This window comes from Ochotona princeps, chromosome 32 (assembly GCF_030435755.1).
Source record: "Ochotona princeps isolate mOchPri1 chromosome 32, mOchPri1.hap1, whole genome shotgun sequence".
Lineage (NCBI taxonomy): Eukaryota > Metazoa > Chordata > Mammalia > Lagomorpha > Ochotonidae > Ochotona > Ochotona princeps.
Genome location: NC_080863.1, coordinates 999,501 through 1,013,917, shown reverse-complemented (window position 1 = coordinate 1,013,917; position 14,417 = coordinate 999,501). Strand labels below are relative to the sequence as shown.

At 45.5% G+C, this 14,417-nt stretch overlaps 1 protein-coding gene across 2 annotated transcripts; it reads left to right on the top strand.

The window, feature by feature from the left end:
• Positions 1-3,800: 3,800 nt before the first annotated feature.
• Positions 3,801-13,909, top strand: APELA (apelin receptor early endogenous ligand). Of its 2 annotated transcripts, none has more exons than XM_058657537.1 (3): positions 3,801-4,054; positions 5,358-5,447; positions 13,814-13,909. In XM_058657537.1, the coding sequence occupies exons 1-2, from the start codon at positions 3,979-3,981 to the stop codon at positions 5,444-5,446; spliced, it is 165 nt and encodes a 54-aa protein (XP_058513520.1). In that variant the 5' UTR covers positions 3,801-3,978; the 3' UTR covers position 5,447; positions 13,814-13,909. The 2 variants fall into 2 exon arrangements, with proteins under 2 accessions (XP_058513520.1, XP_058513521.1); XM_058657538.1 differs by lacking the exon at positions 13,814-13,909 and adding an exon at positions 13,120-13,201.
• Positions 13,910-14,417: the final 508 nt, after the last annotated feature.

Genomic DNA, 14,417 nt, shown 5'->3' with positions numbered 1-14,417 from the left:
GGGCTGGGCCAGGCAGCAGGCAGGAGCTGGAACCCAACCTAGGTCTCCCACGTGGGTGGCAAGCGCTTGATGCACCATGCTGCCTCCCAGGCTGCGGCATGTGAAGTACGCACGCTTGGGTCCAGGCAGTTTGCCCTGGGGTGTTGGCTGCTCTGAACGCCCACCAAGGTGGACTGTACCTTAGTACTTGGCTAAGTGGAGGCTCAGTGACAAGGGGGACAGGGGGAGAGAGCACTGTAATAAGGAGATGAAATGAAGGATGACAGATTGAAGATGCAAGTGGGAGAGGAAATGCCTTAGATAGGGAAGGACATCCTAGGACAAATGAAGGCACAAGAATCAAAATCACAGGGTAAGATACTTAGGAACTGGATAGACTTGGGATTTAATTTTGGGCAAGACACTTGATCTTCTCAGTTGCCTTTTTCATCTGTCACATGCAGATAAGACGTATCGCAGGATTGCAATATGTGACACAAAAATAATCTTTTTGTAAAAATGTATTTGATTTGAAAGCGCAGTTACAGAAAGAGAAGGAGAGACAGAGAGAATGAGCTTTCATTTGCTGATTGACTTCCCAAAGGGCCACAAGCACCAGACTGGGTCAGGCCACATCCAGCACCCCAGACCCACCTCCAGGTCTCCCAGGTGGGTGGCAGGAGCCCGAGCACTCAGGCCTGCTTTCACTGATTCTCCAGGTGCATTACGAGGGGGCTGGATCAGAAGCGAGACCACCAGAAATCCTATGGCATGACAGTGGTACCATAAGCCATGGCTTAACTACCATGCAACAGCACCAACTCCAAGCAAAATCAGTTATTAACTACGTTGCATAGACAGTATACCACCATGGAAATACTTCTATTGTCATTATTTATATGTTCCATATACATGTTTGTTTATGATAACATGTGAATATGTAAGGATAAGTTGGCTTCCCAGGGCTGAGTAAGCCCGGAGCTTCATCTGGGTCTCCAATGTGCATACAAACACCCAAGTTCTTGGGTCACCTTATGCTGCTTTTGAAGATTTATTTATTTTTATTGCAAAGGCAGATATATAGAGAGGAGGAGAGATAGAGAGGAAGATCTTCTGTCCAATGATTCACTCCCCAAGTGATTGCAACAGCCGGTGCTGCACCGATCCACAGTCAGGAGCCAGGAGCTTCTTCTGGGTCTCCCACACAGGTGCAGGCTGTGGGCCAAGGCTTTGGGCCATCCTCAACTGCTTTCCCAGGTCACAGGCAGGGAGCTGGATGGGAAGCGGGGCTACTGGGATTAGAACCAGCATCCATATGGGATCCTGGTGCATTCAAGGTGAGGACTTTAGCCGCTAGGCCACGGCGCCGGGCCCCTATGCTGTTTTTGAAGGTATTCTAGCGGGGAGCTAGATCAGAATTGGAGTAGCTGGTACTCAAACCAGGTACTGTAATATGGAATGTGAGTGTCCCACGCAGTGGCCTAATCCAGCGCAGCCCAAAGTGTTGTGCACAGTAATTAAGACTGAAATTCTGGAGGGCAGAACAGTGAAATGGTTGAATTCAGGTCATGGGATTTGAAACCCATCTATTCTTCTTACCATTGGTTTGAGCTTGCAGTCCACACCTGTGCTCTTCGTTTTGTCATCCAAGGTGGAGAGTGCCTGAGAGTGGGCGGGGAGGGGCAGGTCGTGAAGCAATAAACGGAACACACTGAACGCGTACCTGGTCCAGAGACACTGTGCTTGGCACAGCTGCTGCTCAGGAATATGGACCCTACGTTCTCTGCTCACGCAAGCGAAGAAAAGCCCATCCCAGGCACTCCGCTGCAGGCTAAACGTACTGCTCTTGGAGCACTGTTCTGGCCCATGCTTTCCACCAAACTCTTTGCACATGTGTTTATTCAATGCTAAGATGAAGGGTATATGAGAACGGAAGGTGAGATCAGGGTAGACTGAGGCTCACAGAAAACCACTAGCTTAGGGGAAAACAAGCCGGAACTTCAACTCGCACACTCTAACCATTGCAGCACTGTGACCATTACATCAAACACCTGCCCCGTCTCACTTTTTAAAAAATGAGACAACTGTTGGTTATATGACTTAAATAGAGCAGTTGGTTCTGTTAACACTTGCCTGTATTTGTAGATTCTTGGTATTCGTTGTTGATCATAAAACACTTTACCAATATTTATATCTGTGGTAGGTCACTCTTTTTTTTTTCCTTAACTTTTACTTATTTTCATTTTATTTGAAAGAAAGGCAGACAGACAGAAACCTTCAACAATGGGTTCACTTCCCAGATGTCTGCACCAGCCAGGCCAGGGCCAGGATCCTGGAGTTCTATCTGGGTGGCCCCTCTTGGGGGCAGGCGCTGCTGGCTGCTGGGGTGTGCATCGGCAGAAAGCGGCACTGGGAGTGGAGGCTCTGGGGCCTCGAGCCAGCCCCTCTGCCTTGGGACGCAATATCTGCGCTGGGCAGCAGAGCATGAAGACTCACTGCTGTCCCTTCGTACAGGCTGGACTTGGCTTGAAGCTACAGCGCCAACACGGCTCTCAGTTTCCCAGAGCTTTGCTTGATTTACCACGTATCTGTCATTTTGCTGAAGGAATTAAAAATCTGCACAAATGCTTTACCGTCCGTGAAGCACGGCTACTTCTGTAGTTCGCTGATTTTACACAGTGAAGTATGACATAACTGCTTCTAGAAGTTCTACCGAGGTTAGGAGGATGCTTCTAGCGCGCACGTAGGCAAGTCTATTTCGGGATTTTAAAGTGTCTATGTGCTGTCACAAACTGCACGCATAACTAGGCGGGCAGGGAATTCTTACAAACTGACAGAATCAAAACAAACTGAACATTAATCTCAAAGCTCAGAGGATCCATGGTTGTATACCAACTACCTGCACATACAATAACATTTCTGGCTGCTCATGGCCTAACACATATGTTTTACATTTAGTGTGTTGGCTGTACTTATGCTTCAACTTGTATCTGCAAATTCTTTTTTAGGTTTGTTCTAGAATAAGTACAGAAAATCCCGTTTATAACAATTCTGCAATATACAAGGAAACACTTTGAACGAAAGGACCTCAGTCCATTTCTTGGGTTTTTTGCTTCCCCTGAATTCACTGAGAGATGAACTAGGAAGCCACTTCTGCAGCTCTAATTTCTGAGGCTGTGATGTGTTGGCCTGGATTGCACCACATGTAAGTTTTAACAGAACACAGATTTTTTTCATGAGTTTGTGGCTTGCTTCAGCTTCCTTTTTGAAAATCCTGCACATCTGACGAAAATGATCTCCACCACTTTTAAAATTGTACTTTAGGAAATCACAATATAAATGTTTTGTGGATTTGCTTCAGAACATTTGGAGCTTTACAGACAGAAACCCCTCGCAGAGTGCACAGTTCGGAGACAGAATGTAAATTGGTGTCACTTTGTAGCAGCTTTGGTCAAGATGAAGCATTTCAGCGGCGCGTTGGGCCACAAAGCTTCGCGTTCGAGCTTCGGAATTCCTCCCGCAAAGCACAAAGGACAGACTTCCTGTCATTGCCGGGCTTTCTGCTGCGGGACCAACATGGGCGATGCAAAGTTTAAACAGATGCAAATGGTGAGGGGAGGAGGCTTGTTTTACATAGTTCTGCAGCCCCAGATGGAGTCTCAGTCAGTCTCTCTCTCTGAGCTTCCAGAGTTGACGCGCACTGAAGTTCCAGCAGACTTGAATGGTCTGTTTCACCAATATTTGCTTATGGAAATAAAGGGGGGTGACGGGGCAGGGGGCGGGCGGGGAGGAGGGGTTTGTGGCTGGGGGAGCCTCTGACCACAGCCCAGCGCACCAGTAACCTTGTCTGATGTGATCATTAACCTTTGTGGAAGAGGCAGCTGGCAGCTCTCCGAGGTCTGTCCTTAGAATGTGAGGGAGGCGCGCGGATACTGCTCAGGCTGGTCACAGGCTGTTTTACTCTGAGAGCTACTGCTTCACTTGCCCGGGCTTGGAAAAATGAGATTCCAACGATTCTTCCTTGTGTTTTTCGTTTTCATGATGAGTCTCTTTTTTATCAACGGACAGAGACCAGGTAGGTTTGCGGCAAGCCTCTGGTGTTTGCCGGTCTGCGTCCCTGGGGCTCCGAGCGCAATCATGTTTATACTGAAAGTCATGTGAGTGTGCTTGCAGTTAGCAGAACTCGGTGTGTGTGTGTGCGTGTGTAAATGTGTAAGATTTTGGAAATATGCTATCCTGTTGAGTCTATTATTTGAATATTTTTGTAAGAAGCTGGGTTTGAAATGGTAGATAATTTTTCTAAATGTAGAGGACAGAGAAACAGAGATGCTGGTCTATTATACTGCTGAAGAAACCTAGGTTTTGTTTTGTTTTGTTTCAATGTAAGACGCAAAACCCAAAGTGCTTACTTAGAAAGCATGTTACTGACTGGAAGCTTTAGCTGAATCAAGGTCACACAAAAGTCAAAATGTGACAAAATGCAGACCAAATTTCAACACAGGCCAGCAGCTGGTATCTCCAGGACGTAATTAGGGTTGCACTTAAGAACAAGGTGGTACAGCTTGCACTACTGTGCCCACAGAGGGAAAAAAAAGCAGCGAAATCTGTATGCTTGCGACACATGATACTGATTTAGCCGACACTTTTTGAAGAATGACATCAGTTGTTGTGGAGTTCAGCAACGGAACCAAGTAGGCAAAATTGTATAATGTGCTTTTGCTTCAAAATCTAACATCTAGGATATGAAGCACTGGGAAGTTAACAATTGAGAAAGTTAGTTTTCTGACGCAGGAAAACCGCAAACCCAAGTGTAAGTGCGGAGTGATGATACTGACATTCTAAAATGGGAGGTCGTTGGCTCCATGATCGCTTCTCGGGTGAGAAAAGGAAATGGGTGGAAAAGCTGGCTGTGCCCTTGGGGAGTGGGAAGGGGCAGCGCTGGGCACTTCTTCCAGAGGATGTGCTCGGGCCTCCTTGGACCCAGAGCAGGGAAGGCTGTGCGGCAGCAGCTCCGACAAGGCGGTCCGACCGCTGCTCACTGTTGGCAGCAATTGCTATTCTGAGTATTTCTACTTCCCCAGCATAGAGCACTCGCACAGGTTCCTGAACTGTGAACTGTGGTGACCAGTTCACGGCATCAAGTCCAAGGTCTCTCGAGTATTTAGGAGGTGCTTGTGGAGAAGCCACAGCACCTCCTGCAAGATCTTGTCCCTAGTGGAGATACCCGTAGCCTGACTGCATGACATCGATTTCTTAGCGCCACCGTCACCTTTGAGCAAAGTGCAGCGTGATCACAAAATACGGCGTGACATTCTTCAGATTACATAGTCCTCTGAGATTCTCCTATTCTGATAGTTCCCTCTCTTCCTTCCGTTCAGTCAACCTGGCCATAAGAAGAAAATTTCACAGACACAACTGCCTGCAGAGGAGATGCGTGCCTCTTCACTCCCGAGTGCCCTTCCCCTGAGGTATTCCTGAAACACTTGATTCCATGTACGGGGAAGGTTCGTGGGTCTTGGGATATGTAATAACAGCTTGGGGTGATGTTGCTCTCAGAGCTACACAGTCACCGGGGATAGGGCATAATGTTGGCGACTTGCTCCATAGGTTAGGAAGACAGCGAGGTAGCTGAAGAAAGTGGAGGGGTATTTTAATCATTGTTGAATCTAAGCGATGGTACAGGGGTTACTAACTACTGTGCGTCTTTGAGAACTGTATCAGACCAGAGAGGAACGCAGTTGCCAGAGTATCTTTAAAACTGCTGAAGTCTTGGGCTGTCATCCGGAACCAGCACATTGCCCAGTCAGGCCACCAACTACTCCAAAGCAGACAGACACAACACCGGCACACTGACAGCCTGGCTTCTGTTGTGGAAAACACTATTGTGAAAAAATACTTTTCATGTGTAAAACTAACTTCCTGTTGGCAGCTGGCAGCCGGGCAGCCCCAGGCTCACCAACAGTGTTGCTCCTGGTGGCTGCATCGCTCAGGGTGCCTTCTTTGTCTCCATGCACTCTCAAAGGCCAGGGAGTTTGTACCATAGCCATCACCAGGAACACCACTTGACTCCATTAACTTCAAAAGCTGCCCAAGTTTAAGTCATTTCGTACTAAAAACAAATGATCTGGTATTTTATTGCGGTAATTTTAAGCTCTTTAAGTCTTTGAAAAATATATCTTCCCTAAATGGGGGAGAAAATTTTATAGACGTACTCCTTCAGCTGGTTAACGCACAGTCGATCTGTAGATGTGGCTTGTTTGTTGCACCTACCATTCATTGAATCCATGCCTTTTAAACCTAGTGAAGGCCTTGTGGTAGGAGATTAAACAAAGAAGAACAATTCAGTAATGAGCACTTATCAAGAAGATTGGGCCTGTGTAACAAATGACTGCTGTCAAAAATACGAAAAATACGCTCGGTGGGGCAATGCAGAGAGCTCCAGCAGGAGGGTCCTGAGAAGCCGCCCTGTGAGGACTGCACGTGCCAACGTGGCCTTTGGTGTGCATGGCTGAGCCAGCAGAGGCTCCTGGACCTTCCCAGCACGCCTCCACAGCACAGCACAGCGGGGGAGGCAGGAGAATTCCTGCACAAAGATCCCTTGCAGCCCCCAGCACAGGTCCTTAGCCACAGGTCAGCCTGGCTTTCGCTACAAACCATCCATTGCAAAAGACTAGGACTGTCAGTACACAAGACAGAGTTGGGAAATTGAAATTCTCCAAGTTAAAGGAAATTTGGACCTATAAACCAAGCTTGTAGACCAAAGGGAAATTTAAATAAAGGTTATGTAAACTATCCAGCAAGAACAGTTCTTCACAGGACCTGACGGGTAGCTTCATGGAGAAGTTCAGGTCACAGCAGCCTTTTTTTCAGTGTTTAGGCTAATTCCAGCTACAGTTCTTTGACGAATGTGTTTAAGTCACCTGTTGGAATTCAGTGATTATTATAAGAACCAGTGTGAGATAAACATGAGATAATTTCCCCCTAAGGTCTTGCTCCATCAGCATTGTGATCCAATGTTACCTTCCAGTTGGGCAGTAGCATCCTCACTATCCTACAAATACTTGCCCTTGTTTTTTTTTTTAATATGTCTTACAGCAAAGGCAGTTTGACAACTGGCTAAAGGCACTGTGGTCCTAGGCACTCGGCGGGCAGGCAAACACCTTTCATTTCCTACCCTCTCTGTTTTCCACGTGCTTTAGATAAAAATCGCACGTGGTTGTTTCATTCAGATAGGGTCAACTGAGACTGTAAAACGGAAGATCAACAACTGGCTTTCAGAGTTTTCCGGACTGACCCTCTGAGTCACTGAGCCCTGGGTTCATCAGTAGGTCTGCTCTGTTATCTGTGCTCCACCCCTTTTTCAGGTCCGGAATTCCTCAGCAATCCCCAGCAAGAGCTTCCTGCCTGTGCAGTTGGGTGAATTAAACAGAATCTGTGCTCCATGCAGTTCATCTTGCCTTGTTGTCATAATCACAGCAATGCTTTGGTATTGCCTTCAGTGCTCTGTGAATCACATGAGAGGAGAGCAGGAGTGGGAAGAGGGGCCAGGAAATGAAATCTACAGGTTAATGGGAGAGCTGTAGAGTGGGAAACGAGGTAGGGGCTTAGGAGTCTAATGACTTCCCCCGTACACATCAGCGCTCCTGTGTGTCTGTGTTCAGTGCAGAGAATGACGTGCCTTGCTGACCCGTTCTAGCTTTCTCACGGCTGCAGCAATACGAGGGGTATCACAAGGTGTTACGCACAGACTGTATGGGCTTCACAAATGTTTCGTGTACCAAAAAGCACACTATTTTCATTATAAGATTCCCATGAAGTTTTGAAGTACTTTTTGTACATATTCATGGTGCAAAATTTGTTGTTGATATGGGAGAATGTTAGGTCAGAAGTAAAATACGACCCTGGCCCTTGCTCAGTTCCCAGAAGGTTCTGGTAAAAGTGCCTGCTGAACTTACTCTTGCTTATCATCACGTCTCGTTCTCTGCCTTCTGGCTTGTTCTCTCCCCGCGTCTAGGAGTCAGACCTCTTGCCTCCTGACTCAGCGACTGTTCAGTTCGCACTCGGACCTACCTGATGTCAAGTTCGCTTACTTAAACTTCCGTTAGCAGGTGGAGAAAATGGAGATTCCTGAGCCACTATGTCCCTAGTTCCCATACACAGTTCCTGAGATGTGACTGCCTCTCCCAGTTGTCCCCTTACATCCTGGGAAAGCTCTCTGATGACATCCTCCTCCTGAATCCAGTGAGCGTGGTCATTGTTTTCGGTTCCCATAACGCCATCCTCCCTTGTGACCACTTCGCTCTGCAAGAAATCTTTGTCACCTCTTGGCCCGGTACAGGACAGCCTGCAGCCTGCTTGGAATGAGCAGAGCTGTAGTACCGGAACCTTAGGTGTCCTTCCTGGATCATGGTACCACAGCTCTCTGTCCCGACACCACGTACACAGTCAGGAAGGATTTAAATAAGAGGAGCAGTTCCTCAACCTACCCAAGATATCCCGATGCCTCTTTTGTCTGATCTGTTTTTCCCCACAGAGTGCCACCTGGCATATCTTGACTTCGTTTAATGTTTAATATCTGCCTTGCTCCCTTGTAATGTAGCTTCCTTGGCAAGTGACCCTGCTTGGCACAGCTCCATGCTTGCTAACTACACTAAGCCCTCAAGAATTTGAGAAATGGATGAATGGACACCTGAAATGGAATATTTCAATTCCTCTCACTTGAATCTTTCACCTCCTGTGGCGTCGGGACTTGGAGAATAATTTCAAAGCTACCACAGACCAGATCTTTGCTACTTAGCAGGCTGTGTGCTATGAAATCCAGTTCTCATCTGATTTAACTCTGTGCTCGAGTTAGCCTTCTAGGCCTTGCATTTCTGTCTTGAAACACTTTTAAATCTGCCACTGGCTGTTTTTTTTTTTTTTCTTTTTGCTCTTCTCGCTGCTGTCTTAGGGCGGGATATAGACACCCTCCAGCATCATGTTGATATTTAATTGTTTCATTTTGCTCCCAGGAAACCCATCGCTTTCTTTTGTCCTCTGATATTTCTAAATTGTAAATCCAGCCATATCACACCCAGATCAGATTTCCTAACTGTCCCGATAGCCTTCAAGTGAAAACTCACGTAATCCGACACACAGAATGTCTCCCCCATCTTTTCTGTGGCCTCATCATCCAGGATGGTAAGAATTAAGATTCTGCTTGGTGGCCAGCATCGTGGCACAGTGAGTTAGTGAAGTCACTGCCTGCAGTTTAGGCACCTGGTCTCAGAGCACTCGTTCAAGTGTCGGGTGCTCCGCTCAGACCCAGCTCCTCACTAACACACCTGGCGAGCAGAGGAGGATGACTCGTGGGCTTGGATTCCTACCCCTAACCTTGCAAACCAGATAGAACTCCTGGTCCCTAACTTTGGCCTGGCCCAGGCCCTACTGCTGCAGTCATTTGAGGAACGGAGTAGTAAATGGATATCTCTCTCTTTGTGCTACTCCGCCTTTCAAATGAAATACAGATCTTTAAAAAAACAAGCAAAAAGGCAACAACCTATGTCTAAACACTGTGTTCAGACCACCTGGAATCCAGCTGTGACCCTGTCACTCGTCCTCCGATGATCCTTGCCAAGTCACTTAGCCTAGTTTGCCCTACATGACAAGTATGTAACTGCAACAGTTACTTTCAAAGCAACTATTCCTGGTCTATTGCTGTTCTCCAAGCTGCACTCTGCCTGCATTGTTCTTCTTAAATTCTTTTCCTAACAACTACCTTTCATTCTTTAGAGAAAGTTTGATTTTGAAGAGCGCCCCCCCATGCATTGATTTAAATTTCTGCACCAAAATAGAGCCTTCTAACTCCTTTTTCCCTGAGCTTTTTTAGAGTGCCCAGTGAGATGCCCACCCTGCTGTTCTTAAAGTACTGATTGCGCGCTCTGTCACGGTCCCCATTCCCAGCGTTAGCAGCCTCACCTCCACCACTCCTCCATCGGCAAACAACGTTAGCTGCCTCACCTCCTCCACTCCTCCATCGGCAAGCAATAAATTCTCTGAAGGCACAGGGAGTTTTATTTATCTTTGTATCTTCAGCCAAAAAAAAAAAAAAAGAGCCTGAACACAGCAGGCATTCCATAACTGTTGCTAAAAGAAATGAAAGGAAACTTTGACTTATCCTTATAGCATGGAAGACTTAGTGCCGTCAGACCCCAACACACGTTTTCTGGTGTTTTCTGGTGCTAACTGCCGAAACCAACTGCAATTTCAGATCTGTGCTGGAGGTGTCTCCTGTGGCAGGAATTTCCTGCCTCCTCCAGGGTTCAAATTCTACTTTCTCCATAAGGTTCACTCAGATCCAATTAGCTTAAAATTATCTCTTAATATTGTGCCAACAGTCGCATCATTTTTATTAGGCTTTTTGAGACTTTTATTGCATTATACCTTAATTCTTTAGATGCTATCAGTATGAGGAAGTGAGATCTTTGAGTCTAGACAAAGTTTGACCCTTAGAGCTTGGGGCACAAACATTTGCTTAGTGGGAATGCCCTGAGAGCTACCCCAAGTATGGAGGATTCTTGTGTGAGCTGTAACATCTGCAGAACATGTCGCTTACAATTAAATAAAATATAGAAAATACTTGTTTTCTCAATTACTCATAGTCTAACATCCAAAGATCACGCTTGGAGAAAATTGATGTTTGCAATTTTATAAACATATAATAGATGTATATTCCAATTCAAAATAAGTATGTGATGAACTAAAGGTAAATTTTAGCATTTTCTTCATGTTAGAAAGTGATTTCTCATTAGAATAATACTTCCTATAGATGTTTAAAGAATCTTCTATGTTATTTAAGAATATTTAATTTATGTTTGGAGTAAAACTTTTGACCTTATGTTATTCTTAATCATGTTTGTAACCAGTGACCTGCTGTAACCAAGTGAACGTTACATGTCAGTAATGGATTTGAAAAATATGCTATGCTTAGACAATAGCTAAGATCCATAAACTCATTTACTATGAGCTATTTCAACACATTTCACCATTAGATATATTTTAAAAAAATAGCATTATATGGTATTTAATATTATAACCCTTTCAATGTTAAAATTTGTATATTAACCTAAAATTAATAAAATTATGAGCAATTATCACCTGAAACATTTACATTTTTATTAGTGGATCTACCGTCTCAAAGAAAATGATCAGTGTCAATTACAACTTTGATGTTTTACCTGTTACCGCTAAGGATATTTATAAATATTTGTATGTGAAATGATGAGTCATGCGAGTCGCAGAGCCTAGATTCGCAGTGCTGCATGCCCGTGGCGTGCCAGGGCAGCTCAGCATCGCCAGGACACTGACCAACCTGCATATCTACTGCCACTCTCACTTCCCTTTCTCTGATTAAGGTCAGGTGACCCAGCATCAGCAGGCTCAGCATCCCATGTGGGCTCTGGCTCCTGTTCCCAGGTACTCTGGCTCCTGTTCCCAGGTACTCCATTAGCAGGAGCTCCCTGCTAATGGCCTGGGAAGGCAGCAGAGTAGGCCCGAATGCTTGGGACCGTGCACCCACATGGGACACCCGGAGGTAACTCCTGGCTTCGAACAGGCCCAGCTTCAGCCATTGTGGCTATTTGGGGCATAAACCAGCAGATGGAAGATCTCCTTCTATCTTTGTAACTGCCTCTCAAGTAAACAAATCCTGACAAAATGTCACGGTCCATTATTTCCATCATTGCTCCCAATGCTGCAGACTTCTACGCTCCTATCTTCGCCTTGTGGCGCTGAAAGAACCTTCAGCCCTTCATGCAGAATCAGAACAATACTGTGCTTAAGCTCATTGTCCCCAAACTCATTCTCTAATACTGTCCCGCACTCACTACATTTCTGCGGTCAGTTTGTTGTAACAGTCCTTCACCGTGCCTGCTTCCTGTAGATTTCAGAATTCACCTGCTTCGTTCTCAGCGGTGTTGCCTCTTACACAGTAACAGTAAAGAAGCCATCAATGCAGTGTGTATGTCATGGAAAATAGTCCCCAATTTGTGGTTAAAAAGCTGGAAATCACTCTTTCTACTCACCCCCACACTTCTCTTTTTGCTTTCTGAGACTCTAGATTTATCACTACTTTTTCTTGATTCCCTTTCGACTCTGAATCGTCATGTCAACAGGGAAGTTTAATACTGATTAGCCTAGATACTAAGGTAAACCATTTACATACGGTCTTCAGTGAAAGTTCTCATGGCTTTTTCATATCATTTCTGATTATTTTGCATTCACTTCTCAATCATGCTAATCTTTTTTGCCCCCACACATCCTTTACAATGGCCATCAAACATCTTCATCTTCCTGAGTTATTTCGTGTTCTTTATTCCTCTTGCTGATTTCACAGAAGCAATGCCAACTGACTGGAGTCTGCTGAAATCCCTTCCTTCAGATGTGGGGAAACCCATCCTTACCCATTTGCACCAAGTTATCAGCTGTCTCTATCTCCTAGGCAGGCTGGTTCTCTCCTGCAAGGAAACGCTTAGAGCGACTTCCTCTTCTGGCCTTAAAAACCTCTTTACACTAAGTGCTAATACTTCGTAAAAGGGAGGGAGGCTACTTTTATGAGATCAAGCTGGGGCTGTTTATTCCAAGCTTACACTGCAAGGGGTGCAGTCGTCATCATTTATCTCGGGCAGAGGATCAAAGACAGGGAAGTGAGAAAGCATCACAGAGGGAAAAGGGGCAGGTTCAGGTACGATATGAGAGGTTGCTAGAATGGGGTAGTTGAAGTCAGGCAGCCTAGAAGGTTGGGGAGCGTATGCAGCTTTCTTTGGTTAGTTCCGAACTGGCCTCAGAGGAAGAGGAGTAAAAATTGGTCATGGACCATGTGGGGCTAGTGACTGCAAACGCTGGGATTTGCTTTCCTGGACTGGGTTCTCACAGAGCTTGTGAGTCAAGTTCCATTTTGACGTGGAAACTGGCCAATCTTCATTTGCATAGTCAGCTGGTCAGCTCCCAAGCACTCCCTCTCCAGTTCCTCCTCATCTTAGTTCAACTCCCGCGTTCCTCATAGCAGACTCCCCACGTCACTTTTCACTCTCCTTTCACTCATTCTCTATTTTATAAATTCACACTGCTTAAGATTCTTTAGCGGTTTCTGTTTCCTTGTAGGATTATAATGAAGCTCTTGATGCTCCCCGGAGTACGGAGCGTGAGCCATGCTTCTCCGTCTCCCGGCCTGTCTGCCTCACTGGTGGCCTGTGAGTCATTCACAAAGTCACGTTCCAGGCCACTTTGGAGCTCTGACACATGCTGCTTTCTCTGCCCGACATTTTCTTCACTCGCTAAACCAAAACTTGGGTCAAATCTCACTTTCCATATGTAAGATCATGGGTGCTGCCTGCGCCTTCACTACATTGTCCAAAACAACTGGCAGGAGCAGAGGAGGTGAGCCTGGAAGACTTTGGAGTTTTGTGGGTACCAGACTTTATTCAAACTGAAACTGTGTTCTGGCTTGGCTCAGCTTTAACATCAGTGTGTATCTACAGAAAGCTAGTCTATGAAAAGTTACGTATGTGTTACATACACACATACACTTCAGTGTTTTGTTGGATGGATAGCCTTAATTACCTCGATTCTAACTTCACTCTAACAATGGCTACTCAACGTTTTACTGACAAACGTGTGCTGTATTGAATAGTGGTGCAATGGCTATGCCTTTATCCCTGGAAAAAACCACTGGTGCCTTTCATAACTCATTGGCTACTCGTAAATAAACTGAGGTGTGGGCAAGCTGGTCTGCAGGATGGCATTGTTTCATAAGGTGTGTGTGCTTCTCGCTTGCCTCCCCAATGTAGATCTCCAGCTTGCTCCACGGGGTCTGCCTGAGGAAGAGGAGGGAAGAGTCCAGCCACCCAAGAAAACCTCACTAGGACCACGTGTGGTTGTCTGGAAGTTCCTGAACAACAAGTAATCATTTGGGAGCAGTGAGATGGCTCTGTCCATTTCATGGGACTCTCGTCTTCCTGGCTTCGATGTAGGGGAAAAACAACATGGAATGAAACATGATTCTGGGCAAAACACAGTTATTTACTCGCGTAACAAAAATCCTCATATTTTTGGTACAGTGTTAATCTTACATGAGTTAGAAAAATACCATGTGATGTCTTAGAACTCTCTAATGTTAAAAAGTGGAAAAACTAAAAGTTACTCTTGTAAAACCCCAAAACATTAACATTGTGTATTTCTAGGTGATTTTCAAAATTCTACATTTGAAATCAATTCTATTGGCTAGCTTTGCAGAATAGGAAGAAAATAATTGGTCTGTTAATTATTAATGTAGACGGACTGTGAGAGAAGCTACTCCCCGGTGCCAGTTGTCTATGATAAGCTTTAGTGCTTAGGAACTATGATTTTATTCTATGAGTAAATGTCCACTGGAAGTTGTGAAAGAAAATATACAGTTGCAG

What these genes read in the sequence shown, in the direction of transcription:
- APELA (XM_058657537.1), top strand. Translation starts at nt 3,979, where the DNA reads ATGAGATTCCAACGATTCTTCCTTGTGTTTTTCGTTTTCATGATGAGT. An exon ending in TATCAACGGACAGAGACCAG is followed by an intron (nt 4,055 to 5,357) that starts GTAGGTTTGCGG and finishes CCTTCCGTTCAG; the next exon opens with TCAACCTGGCCATAAGAAGA.